At 34.9% G+C, this 15,386-nt stretch overlaps 1 protein-coding gene across 2 annotated transcripts in view; it reads right to left on the bottom strand.

Annotated features, from left to right (window-relative positions):
* ZBBX (zinc finger B-box domain containing) overlaps positions 1-15,386 on the bottom strand; it is a 109,651-nt gene that overhangs the window by 13,103 nt on the left and 81,162 nt on the right. The window contains exons 14-17 of one of the 2 annotated variants that reach the window (XM_068980150.1): positions 11,568-11,875; positions 7,382-7,535; positions 6,541-6,657; positions 484-741 (exon numbers count right to left, since the gene is read on the bottom strand). In XM_068980150.1, coding sequence (XP_068836251.1) covers positions 484-741; positions 6,541-6,657; positions 7,382-7,535; positions 11,568-11,875 — 837 coding nt within the window. The remainder of the gene's footprint in view (positions 1-483; positions 742-6,540; positions 6,658-7,381; positions 7,536-11,567; positions 11,876-15,386) is intronic. The other variant, XM_068980161.1, reaches the window with a different exon arrangement.

Here is a 15,386-nt window from a genome sequence, read left to right as displayed (position 1 = left end):
CTCAAAATTGGGAAGTCTTAATAAAAATGCAAAATCTTGCATCCCACCCCAGACATACACCTGCATTATAACAACACCCCTGGGGGATTTATGTACACATTGAAACTTGAGAAATACTGCTTGAAAGATCAGATGGAATAGCTCTTGTCTCCAACAATATTGGGCAGTGGCTCTTATAAGAGATTAGTCACTCAGTGAGCTTGTAGGAAGAAGAAAAAAAATTTTTTTTCTGTCCACATGAAGGACCTTAAGACCACTCAACTGTGAATTATATGAGCTAAGGGGATAATCTCTGATATGGCTGGGCACACACAAGTTCTATAACATTTTCAGGGTGACATCAGAGGATAGTCAAGAAAGCAAACACAAAGGTTGATGGTTTAAAGAGAAAAAGGGAAAAGTTTGTTTGCTTGGAGCATGACATGGAGAATCAGGCAGAAGGCAGAGTTAATATTGTTTATAGTGAAAAAAAAATAGCATTACCTGCAAGATTTCTCAGCTCATTTAATTCTTTTTCCAAACTGTCTAAGGTCTGCTGATCATCAGCATCATCTAAGAAAGGCTCATCATGGTCAGTATCATCAATATATTCAATTTCTGAAATTTCAGAAGCAGCTTTAGAGAGTGATTGAGCAACTGCACTTCTTGACCGGGGATGAGAAGAAGAAAGGCAGCTGGAACTTCTTTTCACAGAGTTGGAAAGTGGTAAATTTGCTGTTGAAGGTCTCTGTGATATCTGGCCTAAAATAAAAAATAAATTAACCAATCATTTTTAAAATTCTGAATGAATGCTTTAAAAGATACAGAATACTAACCTCCTGAACTCAGTTAAATTCATGCAACAGAATTTATGAGAAAATGAACTTTAGATTATCATGTATTTTGCTTTACTTCCATTTGTGAATCCTAAATTACCTTCTTTGTGTTATAAAGAACACTTTGGGTTATTCTTCCCGAATTTTGTCTACAATCAGAGAAAGGAAAGCTAATTTCAATATTAAGTAAAACAAAAATCTGTAAGCCCAGTCAATTCCAGAACAATTCAACATACAATCTTATCATGTATTCCATGGCCAATCATTGTGCTGCTGCTGCTGCTGCTGCTGCTGCTAAGTTGCTTCAGTCGTGTCCAACTAAGTGCGACCCCATAGATGGCAGCCTACCAGGCTCCGCCGTTCCTGGGATTCTCCAGGCAAGAACGCTGGAGAGGGTTGCTATTTCCTTCTCCAATGCATGAAAGCGAAAAGTGAAAGTGAAGTTGCTCAGTCGTGTCTGACTCTTAGCGACCCCATGGACTGCCGCCTACCAGGCTCCTCTGTCCATGGGATTTGTTTCTTAAATTCTAGGACAATATTGCACTGTGCCTTGTAAGAGAAAGAAACCCATAGGATAAACATGGTACCACTTCCTAATGATCCCATTTATTTGATGGTGTATACATTCATCTATTAAAGCAGATACGGAAACAAAATAGACCAGTATGCAAAATCTTTTGGAAAAACAAAGGATTTAAAGAAAATTGAGAGTACATTTCTAATTTTCCTAAATATGAGTTCACTCTCAGCTGCTTTATAGGGCACTTCAGTGGAAAACTTTTGAGAAGCAGAGATCTGAGTCAGGTTAGTACTTTGTACCACCTGGGCAGTCACCATTTTGTCTTGATCTATTTCAAAGGTTGACTTAGTTGGTTTCTTCAATATGTGTGGTTCTTTCATAGTAAAAAAAAAAAAAAATCCCTTCAAAATTTATACTAACAAAACATAACTATATATATCATTTGGTATTGCTCACAAGATTCTTAAATAAAGGCCAAGGGAATATTCAAGATATTTAGATATTCATAACAAATTTAGATATTCATAACACAGGTATATTTTTAATATAGTGAATCATTGTTTTGATTTAGATAAATACATGTATATTAAGTATAAATAATTTATAAGATAATCTTGTATTACCTTAATACAAATTGCCTTTGTGTAAAACGTTGGATTCTTTAAAGAAGTGCTATGGCCATTATCATTAGAATTATTATTTGACTGAATATATGTCATACAACATTATGCCCACTCTATTGACTCAAAGAAAAATGTAAAATTCAGAAAAGTGGCTACAGGCAATTGTTATATAATAAACAGTCAATGATTACTGAGTTTGTCTTTTTTTTCTAAGATATACTCTGAAGGTAGCTAGTACCCTAAGAAGAATCTTAATGCAGTATGTAATTATTTAAGCAATTAAAACTGACTAAGGTAAGTCCCAAAGGGTACCAATTTTAATACACGGCTCAGAAATCAAGTTTGAAAACAATTTTTGTTGGAATGAAACTGTAAATAAATTAAGAGTCTAACCTTTTTGTATCTATTTGCACTCAGAGATAATTCTAAAAAAAAAAAAAAACTAACAAAAATGTGCCTATGTTTTTTTTTTAAAGTAAATATCCCTAAGATTTATTTTAATGACTAGAATTTGGAATTATTTTACCTGTAAGGAATCAATATTTTATTTAAAGCCATCAAGAATAACAGATCTGCCATTTTTATAAGTGAACCAGCAGTAGAAATAGTAATGGTAGACGTACAGGTCAGAGAGTATATAATTCAACTATAAACAGTGATACAGTAATTCAGCTATAAAAATAGAAACTTCTAGATCTATGGAGAAAACCACACCTTCTATCTTACTGTGCTACATCTCAATCACAATTTAAAAGAATTTAGAACTTGTTAAAATAAAACAAAATAAAGATGTTATTAAGAAGAATTGGACTTCTGCCAACACAGAGAAACATCAGATGAAAAATTTTAACATAATATATACGCCCTTCAGAAAATTCAGGAGATTACGAACATTTGCTGAACTCTTATAACAACATCTGGCTGCCACAGTATTAGAGGTTAATTGATCCCAACTGAGAAAAAAAAATGTTCACAGGTGTGGGTCAGACATGCTTACCATACTGCAAAGAAAGAGACTATTTTTCTTACTGGAAGTATACTCAAAGCGTAATTTAATGCACATAAGCCATAGAAAGACAGAGGCTTCAGTTTGGTCCTTGGTTTTATTTATTTTGTTCATTTAGATGAATATGTCATTCCCTTTAATGTTTCCTGTATAAGATTATTAATGTTATTGTTAGGGTTAAGATTAGAGACACGGTTAAGACAGGCACAAATGAAAAATGCCAGGACTAAAGGGATCATCCTGTATTTTTTTTCTTTTTTATAAACCCATTTTGTAGATTATAAACATTATCTTTTGGAAGTAACCTTTTGGAAATAACTTACGCCATCACTGGCAATGTAAATAATATTTCCATAAATGTTTCAGGAGCACTTAGAAAATACATTTTCTAATGTATGAATTCTCAGTAATTTACACAGTGGAGCAAGAATATTAAAAGACAAATATGTTTTGTGACCTTTATCCAGGGGAAAATATATTGAGTCCTTTGGTCAGAATGTTATTTATTATTGAAACACTCTGCAAAAAGTAGGTTACTCTGCTTATATTTCATCTAATTCTAATGTTTTATTTAGAACAGTAATAATTACTATTGTATTAAAGTCTATTCAGTGAGTGATTAATATTTTTTATATCTTTATTGAGATTCTTATACCCATTAATATAACCCAAACCACTATTTTACATTATCATCCCAATATTTTGCTGGTCTTATTAGTAATAATAGCATATTATTCTTGAACTAATGCCAAGAACAGTTTCTTTTGTTATATTTATAGTATAACTGTGATCAGGGTTAATCTATAATTTCCTCAGATTACAGAGAGAGGAAGCTGGGGTGGGGGAACAGTAGGTTTTGGCAGTGGGTGGGCAGAATCAATGGACTTGCTGCAAAACATACATGTATTTCATAGCTATCATGTTTTTACATTCACAAATTTAGGACTAGAGAGTCCCTTGGATTGCAAGGAGATCCAACCAGTCAATCCTAAAGGAAATCAGTTCTGGATATTCGTTGGAAGGACTGATGCTGAAGCTGAAGCTCCAATGCTTTGGCCACTCAATGTGAAGAGCAGACTCATTGGAAAAGACTCTGATGCTGGGAAGGATTGAAGGCAAGAGGAGAAGAGGGCAACAGAGGATGAGATGGTTGGACATGAGTTTGAGCAAACTCTGGGGGATAGCGAAGGACGGGGAGCCTGTCTTACAGAAAGAGTAATTCATTTATATACTGGCACCAACTCAGAATATAAGATTTCTGTAACTTGTGGCATAGTCAGGAAATTTTCATTTTTATTTCAGGTCACTATCTCTGTAGTTATCTCCTTCTGCCTCTAACTGGGAAGTCTTAACAATTCTTTAAGATTTGGCTGAAATCTCACCTACCATCTAAAATCTTGCATACAGAGAAGTTTCAATGGCAAAGCAATTATTTTATCACTTCCATTCCTAAAAAACTGCACATGCATCTACCTCTATTATAACTGATCATATGCACTATTATAAGCTACCTATCAGTTTCCAGAAGCATGTTATTCATGTTTTTTATAGACCTTTTATTACATATGGTATAATTTATGTATTTACAAGACTATGGTTTTTCCAGTCGTCGTGTATAGATGTGAGAGTTGGACCAAAAAGAAGGCTGAGTGTCAAAGAATTGATGCTTTTGAATTCTGGTGCTGGAGAAGACTAGAGAGTCCCTTGGACTGCAAGGAGATCCAACCAGTCAATCCTAAAAGGAAATCAGTTCTGAATATTCATTGGAAGGACTGATGCTGAAGCTGAAGCTCCACTGCTTTGGCTACCCAATGCAAAGAGCAGACTCACTGGAAAAGACTCTGATGCTGGGAAGGATTGAAGGCAAGGGGAGAAGAGGGCAACAGAGGATGAGATAGTTGGACATGAGTTTGAGCAAACTCTGGGAGATAGTGAAGGACGGGGAGCCTGGCGTGCTACAGATCGTGGGGTGGCAAAGAGTCAGACGCGACATAGTGACTGACTATGTCAGTCAACATATCTATACAGCAGTGTTCTCAAAGTATGACTTTTGGACTATATACGTTGGCATGAAGTGGAATCATCGATAAAATAAATGCAAATCCCTGAACCTTATCTCAGCTTAACGACCCAAAATTTCTAACGGTGAGATCTAGGAATGCCACAACAGTTTCCCAGGCGACACTGACACCTGAGAGCCTCTGACTGGACTCTAAGCTCTCAGGCTTCTGGGAAGGTGGCTTATTTTATATCACTATGCCTCAAGTAGGTGCTCCTTCTAATGTTTCTTATAGCAAATTATTGATTTCGACAGATCACGGCAAATGGATACTTCAAGGCATTTGGCTACTTACTTATAAAGATTTGCCCTAGTAACAAATTCTCATGGCATACATGAGAATTTGTTTTTATCAATCTATAGTGACTTTAAAAAGTTCCTTTGACTGCCTCAAAAGGAAGCAGCCAGAATTTTCAAAGCTGCCCCAGCCTTTGATATGAGATATGTAATTATAGAGCCAAAAAACATTTATCATACATGAATGGATTTTCCACTAAAAAAAAAAAAAAAACTCTTAAAATCTGACAGTTTCTCAACATAAATGCATATGGAAAGAATCTAAGCTGGCCAAGTTGTTTTAATCATAGGATTTAAGGCAAGAGAGAAATATAAATCTTACATATATGGACAAATCATATGTAATTAAATTTCTGGCTTGAAGTTGGCCTTCAGATGAAGTCAAACAGTCCCCTCTGTCAAATGTTTCTCCTGAATCATGAGCTCCCAAGATCAAGTAACATGACTCAGGCAACTCTTTTCCCTAGGACCCAGCACAGTGTCGTCATACTCACCATGTGTGTTGAATCGTCTTAATTCATTACTCATCAACTGCCACTTCATATGAAATTGAGTACAAAGCAAACCTACTTTATCAGGTACTTTCAGATAACAATAATAACCAGTAACACTACTGATTTTAATGATGTCAAAATTCTCTGCATGCACTTACTAGAAAAATACTGCAATGAGCATTCAATATGTCAAAAGTTATTGTATAGAAAATCTCAAAATTATTTTGGCTAGAAAATAGAATTAATAAACTGAAATCAAGATTTCAGGGCCAACACATTAAGCATCAGATTTAAACCAGCAGCGTCTTAACCACAGCAGCAAACAGCAATCGCATGGCTTTGTGTGCTCATAATATGAATCAAGTAGAGGAGGAAACAAAATCTAATATAAATATACTGTTTCTTGAAAGTGTAATGAAACAGTGTATATTTTATAAGGATTGTTCAAAATAGATATGCCTTATCCTGAGCTACATTTTAAAAATATCATTCTCTAGTACACTGTGGCAGAAAATAGCTAAGACTATAAAATTTATGTTTTTGAGGGGAGTAATGACTATTCTCGGTTTTTGGCTTTGGAAGAAAAGTCCACGACAGTTTAAATGAATAAGTTTAAATTAAATAACTGATAAAATGAGTTTTCAGGTGCCTAGTAAAGTACTAAGAGATAAACTAATAAACACACTGAGCTACAATATGGCACGGCAGCCTTACAGTCAATCTTACCAGTCTTTTGCTGTGTTCTCCTTGCTGATGGTTTCTGGGCAAACTTCAGAACACCTAAGGCAACTGTGTTATCAGCATATGCACTTACACTATGGTCTGGGATCCATTCTCTGTCTCCTAAAATGATAAAATTACATAAAGTTGAAAAAGAGGAGACATTCATGTTGTTGATTCATTATATGTATTGTCTTACTGGATAATATTTAGCTAAAGAGAAAACATTTATGACAGTGAGGTATATATTATGAAAGATAAAAATCTCATAATTATACAATAAAAGGAATGAACTATAAACTGCAAGGAGGTTGCACAAATACACACATACAAGTGTGAACAGAAATAAATATTTTTAAAATATACATTCAATATAACATAAAATATAATAGTATGCATGTGAAAAATATATTTGAATACATAAGAAATCTAAGACTGCAGGTGATACCAAGACCTGAGTTTTAAAGGAAATGATGGCTATGTCTGTGAATTTCCACAATCCTAAGATTTTAAGATTTGCTTTTAAGATGGCATCTAAGAATTGTAACACTTAACAGTTAATCAAGAGATTTGAAGATGTACTATTAGTTGATTAAGGGTCACACTTCTAATATTTAAAAATAATCTCAGTCTCATTATAGCCATGTTTTCTGACAGTTGCCTTAAATATAAATATTAATATTTAGTAACTCTCATAGGGTCAATAATTCCATCTAGAAAAGAAGAAAACAATTTCTTTTGGTAAATGGAATTACTCCGTACTGCCTAAGATGTTGACTGTTTTTAAAACGTGTCAGAAAGTTGTTAGCTTGGTCCACAGGCCATCTGATCTTATGTCTGAATTTACCTGAAATTGTAATCCTAGTATTGGAGGAGCTGCATTCTAAACTATGAGAATGAAGTAAGTTGAGTTTTTCATTTTTATCAAAAACAAAGAATCTTTCAAGTCCTTGATATTGTTCAGTTATGGGCTTCCTCCTGAGGGCTATTTCTTGTAACAACTAGGAAACAAAATATTCAACAAAATTAAGTTTATTTTATCTTATCCACACAGAGTAGCAATTCATTCATTGAGCACCCACTATGTTTTTAGCATGGATTTTGCCCACGTCAAGTTCAGGTTCTAGTTGTGGAGACATAAATTGTTACACAACATTTATACAGAGTAAGTTTGGAAAAATGCATAAACTACAATTATGGTAATGATCTGAAAGTTGCCATTAAACCTAAGGAGGATTGAAGTTCATTTAAAAGAAAAATTAAGTTTTATCTTTTCTTTTCTTATTTTCTTCCCTCAGTGTCTTTGCACATAAATTACTCTGAAAAATAGAGTCGTTCTCATATCCTATGCTTTTGACTAGTGTCTTTGACTATATGTAAAATAAATTCAAAGATGAAAGCAAAATACCAGATGGAAACAAATCTGATCTGATCTTGGTCACAGAGAAAATCCAAGTTAACAAAACAATCACTATGAAGAAAATATACAAGGGGAAACTGAGCCAAGAGTGAGCTAAGTAATTTGTGAAGTTTATACATACAGCTAAAAAACTAGCAGACCTAGATTCTGTATATAGATCTTGCTGATTTGAGGCCTAGGCTTCCCCTACTACTGTGTGAACTCTTACTTTGATATGCTTTCATCCTAGGGAAGAATATAAATGAGATTTATAAAGTACATGAGTCTGGTAGAAAACATTAGAGATGTGCCAGTGAGAAGGCTGTGCTGCTGAGTCTGGTAGAAAACATTAGAGATGTGCCAGTGAGAAGGCTGTGCTGCTGTGCTGTACTCAGTTAGTAAGTTGTGTCCTATGCTTTGCAATCCCACAGACTGCAGGATTTTCCCAGCAAGAATATTGGAGTGGGTTGCCACGGCCTCCTCCAGAGGATCTTCCAGACCCGGGAATTGAACCTGTGTTCCTGCATCTCCTGTATTGCAGGTAGACTCCACCACTAAGCAACTTGGGAAGCCCAGTGAGAGCTCTGCTGCTGCTGAGGCTGCTAAGTCGCTTCAGCCGTGTCCGACTCTGTGTGACCCCATAGACAGCAGCCCACCAGGCTCCCCCATCCCTGGGATTCTCCAGGCAAGAACACTGGAGTGGGTTGCCATTTCCTTCTCCAATGCCTGAAAGTGAAAAATGAAAGTGAAGTCGCTCAGCTGTGTCCGACTCAGCGACCCCATGGACTGCAGCCAACCAGGCTCCTCCGTCCATGTGATTTTCCAGGCAAGAGTACTGGAGTGGGGTGCCATTGCCTTCTCCGAGTGAGAGCTCTAGATGGGCTTAAAATACCATTAGAGTGGCCATCAGTATTAACAGTTCCTTAATGTATCTAATTAATGCCCAAACGCAGTCTGTTTCAAGGTGCTAATCACACAATTAAAATTATTATAACTCCATTCAAATGGATAAGTCATATAAATGATAAACCATTACAATTGAAGCCAGAGAACAATAAAGCACTTCCTTCAAAGGTAAGTCCAAGTCCCTACTCATGACATCTTCACCGGCTCTCCCAGACACTGATCACCAATCCACAGAAGCCGTTCTGGTGGAGCTCATATCTGGATCAGACATTTGAAGATATGGAAATTTTTTTTAAAGCTTAGGTTAACCGAGAACAACGAGAGTGAATTTGTTTGTTTGCCCAATCTCATCTAGTTAACAACTGATAGTTCCACATTTAAAACCAAGAGGTCCTGACCAGTTCATACTCTTCCTTGCACGTGCCTCCACCTCACTGCTGCTGCTCTACAACTAACTACAATTCCATACCTTTATGAAGAACTCAATTTCTGGAGGCTGAAGTGCAAAATGTACTGTCTCAAACTCTGAAGGAATGCCACTGCTAAAATCTGCCCCTACTGCTCACCAGTGAATTTTCTACAGGATCACAGCAGATTTCTAAATAGTTTCTGCTCAGGGAATTGTTTCTACTAGGGCAGGAGGAAAATCAAAAGTTCATGTGTAGTCATTTGGGATGAAAGGAAAGTAGATTCTACAACTAAGTGTAAAGCACTGTGCTCTATGATGCAATCATTTACCACTTTTCTTTTTACAATAGTAGTATAAGGGATCAAAATTATTAGTAGTTTTTTAACATTTCAATTTTAATAATGAAATGTTTTATATAGATGTGTGCAACATATAATATAACTTTATCACACAATAGTAGTAAGTTAAAAGACTTGCTTCAGGTATCTATACTACAATATATATGTTAGACTTTATATGTAACATTAATTGCTGTTGTTGTTCAGTCACTAAGTAGTGTTTGACTCTTTGTGACCCCATGGACTACACCATCTCCTGGCATCTGCTCAAATTCATGTCCATTGAGTCAGGGATGTTATCTAACCATCTTATCCTCTGCCACCTCCCTTCTCCTTTTGCCTTCAATGAATTAATTGTATTATTGTGTTGAAGTTGACATACACTATTACAATGTAAGTTATTTACTATAATTACATCTGAGTGTATCCAGAATTCCTCTGGATAAAACAGCACACTGTGTGTGTGTCACTTAGCTCTAGGCACGATGCCCTTTGGAAACTGGAAAATCAGAGTTCTTGTTTGTTCTATTTGCTGAAATTCATTCCATGATCGATTGTTTTCTTTGTTGGAAAGGGGAGAAGCTCAGCTGAAGTGGAGGTTGATTTGGGGGAATCTATGACTTCCCTGGTGGCTCAGATGGTAAAGCGACTGTCTACAATGTGAGAGACCCGGGTTTGGAAGATTCCCTGGAGAAGGAAATGGCAACCCACTCCAGTACTCTTGCCTTGAAAATCCCATGGACAGAGGAGCTTGGTGCAGGCTACTATCCATGGGGTCGCAAAGAGTCGGGCACGACTGAGCGACTTCACTTTCTTTTTTTTCTTTATTATTGGCTAAATTGTGGGAATGTCTTTCTACGAGGGGCTGAGGTTTACTTTTGTCAGATATATCAGGGCATCAGTAGACACAGGTCAACATTAGTGTTGCTGATTCCAATATTTCTTACTTGGAACTTGCAGATTCCAAGAAATGTATAATCAAACTCTAAACCAAAACTAGATGAAAGCCCAAGATTTCCATTTTTCAGATAATATATTTATTGACTTAGGCCTGATCCCCTGCAGAAAGTAGTCTCCTTTCATCCTGCACCTGTGTGTCTCCTTGTGTATTCCTTCAGAGACAGAGCATACTTTTAGGGATCTAAGGTTTCCACAGAGGTCTCAGTTCTAATTTCTCACTTTGAAAAGGAACAAGGCCTATCACTAAGTAGTTATAGAAATTCAATTCCCTGAGCAAAAGTAGCAGCAGCTCAATACTCATTCTGTAACTGTTTGGTCCTATCTTCAGTTTAAGTACCATGGCAATTCATTGCAAATGACTTTAAAACCTTGTTAAAATATTTGACTTGCCCAGCTTCCAAAGAATTTAACATTTAATTCATCCACATTCTAGATAACTTATTATTAATAATTATAATCCCTTAAGATTTTAGTACATAGAACAGAGATTCAAATATAGTTTTTAAATTTGGCAGTAATGCAATAATGAACTACTTTATCTTTTTCCTCTAAGAAGAAACAAAACTATACCCTATTTCTTTATTAGCTATATTCCTGAAGAATTACCTTTTAAATGTTATGTTTACATTAAGCCACAAAACTGGTTTTATCTACAAAACTGCAATTTTTTTTTTCCATTTTAACCACTGACTATAGAGTAGAAAGCTAGAGAGAATTTATTATACTAAATTATTCATAATAATGAATTTCATTTAGGAAAGTAACAGCACTCTTACTATGGTGCATGAGGTGGGCCTTAAATTATTTGTCATAGAAAGTCATTTGTTATAATGGCATTTACCATATTAGAATTTCTTCTGTAAATCATTTACATTCTTTCCCATAAGAGTTACTCTTCGACTATAAGGCTGTACATTTTAAATTCAATAGGAAGTAACATTTAAGAATATTCTGTGTCAATATAAATTTTTTATGATGATAATTATAAAATTTTAATACAATAAAGATAATAGATATTTACCAGTGGTGACTCTGTAGTTCTAGAATCTTCAAAGTTTGGCCTCTCATGCAGGTTGCTGAATTCCAAGGATTTCTTGTCCTCTTGAGATAATTTCTCCTTAATGCAGGGTTTTTCTAAATCTTTACTTGGCAAAGAATCCTTGTTCTCAAGAGGTATATGGGAATCTTCATGCTTTTTATTACTTTCTATATCTATGCTTTCCTCTTTCGAATTTCTCTCAAAAAAATTGTTTTCCTCTAAGTTTTCAATAGCAGGAGAGTATGCATCAGGATCCACAAAGGTATCAAAACCTGCATGTGAAGTTTCTGCTGTTGAAAACACATATGTACAAAAGTTAAGTAAATAATTATAAATAAATAAATGGATTAAACTGTTCATTCACCAAAACTTCTGTGGTATAAATATTTATCATTAAACACTATTTTTAAAATCAATTTTCTTTACTGAGTCCTCAGTTTTAAAAACTTTTATACAGCTTATGTTCATAAATGACAATCCTAATTTACCTATATATTCAGACTTAAATGATTTAGACTAACGGAGGGAGACAAGGTTTTATTTTATGATGCAGTCTTGAAATTGACACGTTTCTATTTCAGCCTGAGGTTCAATTTCTACTTTTCTACCCTCTCTCCCACTCAAGTTTTATATCAGTAATTTATGAGAAATAATGCAGGAAAAAACCTTACTTTCCACATTTTACCTCTTTTGCTTAGCATAACTAGTGATGAGGAGAGGGCCATGAGAAGTCTGCCAGATGAAAGAACTGCAGGAGTTAGGGGCACAGAAAATGTTTGAGCTAAGACACCTGCTTCTGGAAAGCTACAAAATGAGCTAGATTATATTAATCACCCACCTCATTATGTCTGCTTTAAATAAATCACTTGGGGTAGATCACTGGTTTTCAACCTGGATGCACAATAGAATTGTCTGAAGTTACTCTTTAAAACTGTCAGTGTATGGGCCTGACCCCAAACCAATTAAATCAAACACTGACTGTGGGAATCAAGCATTTTGTTTGTTTGTTTCTTTCCCCCTCTCCCCCACCAAGCTCTCCAGGTGATTATAATGTGAAACTAGGATTATGAAACTTTGGTCTAGATTTTCTTAAGAATAAAATTCTTAAAAAAAATTTACACCATATTGCTTTCATTACCACATATACATATTTATCCAAACTAAATATAGCTTCATCTGATTAGCCCATATTCTCTTTCCAATATGCATATCTTATCTGTATAAATAGACTGTGTAAAATAGTAGAAGCTATAAACTAAAATAGTCTTCCATGAAATAAACTCTGTCTTACAGCCCATTGCTGCAATCAAATGTTTATATAACTGAGCAATTGCACATACTATTTAGAACTTCCATTTTCAGTTATCACCTCTAAATTGCATAAGTACTGTGAGAAATGTAATAAGTTGTATGTCAAAAAAATATTTTATAGAAAACCTTTATGAAAGCTATTCAATGTAATAAAACTGTTATGAAAATGCTGTACTTTCCTAATAAGCTTGAAAATAAATTATCTGTATCTAGGTTGTTTGTTTGTTTTTGTGGAAGGAGATGTCATTTCCTAAGTGTAAATGTCTACAACTAACCTCTACAGTATTTTTGCTAGATTGTAAAATTCCATTATAGGGATTTATTGCTGCTGAAAAAGTGAGAGCACAACATTTTAATAATGCATACTATGTGATGCAGAAAGTACAGATATGATTTAATTTATTCTATTCACTAAAAGCCCTGTTAAGTCATAAAAAATAGTTGTCTGGGTTCAACATTCAAAAATCAGTTATTCTAACCTGTCATATCAAGAGGCTAAAGAAGAAAAATCACAGGATCATATCAACAGATGCAGAAAAAGTATTCAACAAAATCCAACACTCATTCATGATAAAAAATCCTCAGGGAACTAGAAATAAAGGGAAACTTTCTCAACTTAATAAAGCCTACCTACAAAAAAACTAGTTAACAAAATACTTAATAATAAGAAACTAAACGCTTTATCTCAAATATCAGGAACAAAGCAAAGATGTCCATTCTTACCACTCCTTTTCAACACTGTACTGGAAGTCATAGCTAATTCAATAGGACAAGAAAAGGAAATAAAAGGTATGCAGACTGAAAAGGAAGAAATAAACCTGATTTTGTTCACAGATTACAAGAATGTCTAGGTACTAACTCCAAAAGAACTAACAACAATAACAAAAAAGTTCCTGGAATTAATAAGTGCTTATTGAAAGGTTGAGGATACAAGTTGAGCTTACAAAAGTCATTTGCTTTCCTACACACTAACATGAACAAGTGAAATTAAAAATTAATAACATAGCACCATTTACATTAGCACATGAAATTGAAATACTCAGGTATAAATCTAAAAAAAAAAATACAAACAAGACCTCTATAAGGAAAACTGGATGAAAAAAATAGACTGGATGAAAGAAATTTAAAAAAAAAAACTAAATAAGTGTTTTTTTTCACACTAGTTCACATTCATAGATAAGAAAACTCAATTTGTCAAGATGTCACTTCTTCCCAGTTTCATCTACAGATTCAATATAATCCCAATCAAAGTCTCAACAAGCTATTTTGTATATATTGATAAATTGGTTTTAAAGTTTACATGCAGAGGCAAAAGACCCAGAACAGGCAATAAAATATAGGAAAAGAACAAAGTCAAAGGTCTGACACTATACAACTTAGAAAATTATCATAGGGTTATAGTAAGCAAGGGGCTTCACCAGTGACTCAGTGGTAAAGAATCTGCCTGCCAATGCAGGAGATGCTGGTTTGATATCTGGATCAGGATGATACTCTGGAAGGGAAATGGCAACCCACTAAAGTATTCTTGCCTGGGAAATCTCATGGACAGAGGAGTCTGGCAGGCTACAGTCCACGGGGTTACAAGAGTTAGACACGACTTAGCAAATAAATAACACAGTAATCAAGACGAAGTGATATGAGCAAAAGTATAAAAACAGATTAGTGGAATGGAAAGGAGAATCCATACAGAGATCCACATAAATATAATCAACTGATCTTTAACCAAAGAGTAAAGGCAATATAATGGAGAAAAGATAGTCTTTCCAACAAGTGCTGTTGGAACATGTGAATATGCACATGCCCCAAAACAAATCCGGACACAGACCATACCCTTCATAAAAGTTAACACAAAGAAATAATAAAACTAAATGTAGAATGCAAAACTATAAAACTCCAAGGTGATATGGGGAAATTCAGATGATCTTGGTTATTCTAATGACATTTTAAGATACAACACAAAAGACGGGATGCATGAAAGAAATAATTGATAAGCTCAATTTCATTAAAATGAAAATTTTCTATTCTATGAAAGAGACTGCTGTGAGAGTGAGGAGATAATCCATATATTTGGAGAAAATTTTTGCAAAACACATACATAAAATACTGCAATCTAAAATATGCAAAAGAACTCTAAAATTTCAAAGTAACAGAATAGACAATCCGATTACAAAATGGGCCAAAAACCTTAAAAGATAACTCAACAAAGATGACATATTTGGCAAATAAACATATGAAAAGATGTTCAACAATATATGTCACTAGAGAATTTCAAATTAAAATGAGATACCACTACACAGTTATTCAATTCAGTTCTGTTCAGTGGCTCAGTAGTGTCCGACTCTTTGTGACCCCATGGACTGCAGCATGCCAGGCCACCCTGTCCATCAACAACTCCCGGAGTTTACTCAAATTAATGTCCAATAGGTCGGTGATGCCATCCAACATCTCAGCCTTGGTCATCCCCTTCTCCTTCTGCCTTCAATCTTTCCC

The sequence above is a fragment of the Capricornis sumatraensis genome, chromosome 1 (genome assembly GCF_032405125.1).
Source record: "Capricornis sumatraensis isolate serow.1 chromosome 1, serow.2, whole genome shotgun sequence".
NCBI lineage: Eukaryota > Metazoa > Chordata > Mammalia > Artiodactyla > Bovidae > Capricornis > Capricornis sumatraensis.
This window is presented reverse-complemented; position numbering and strand designations above follow the sequence as displayed.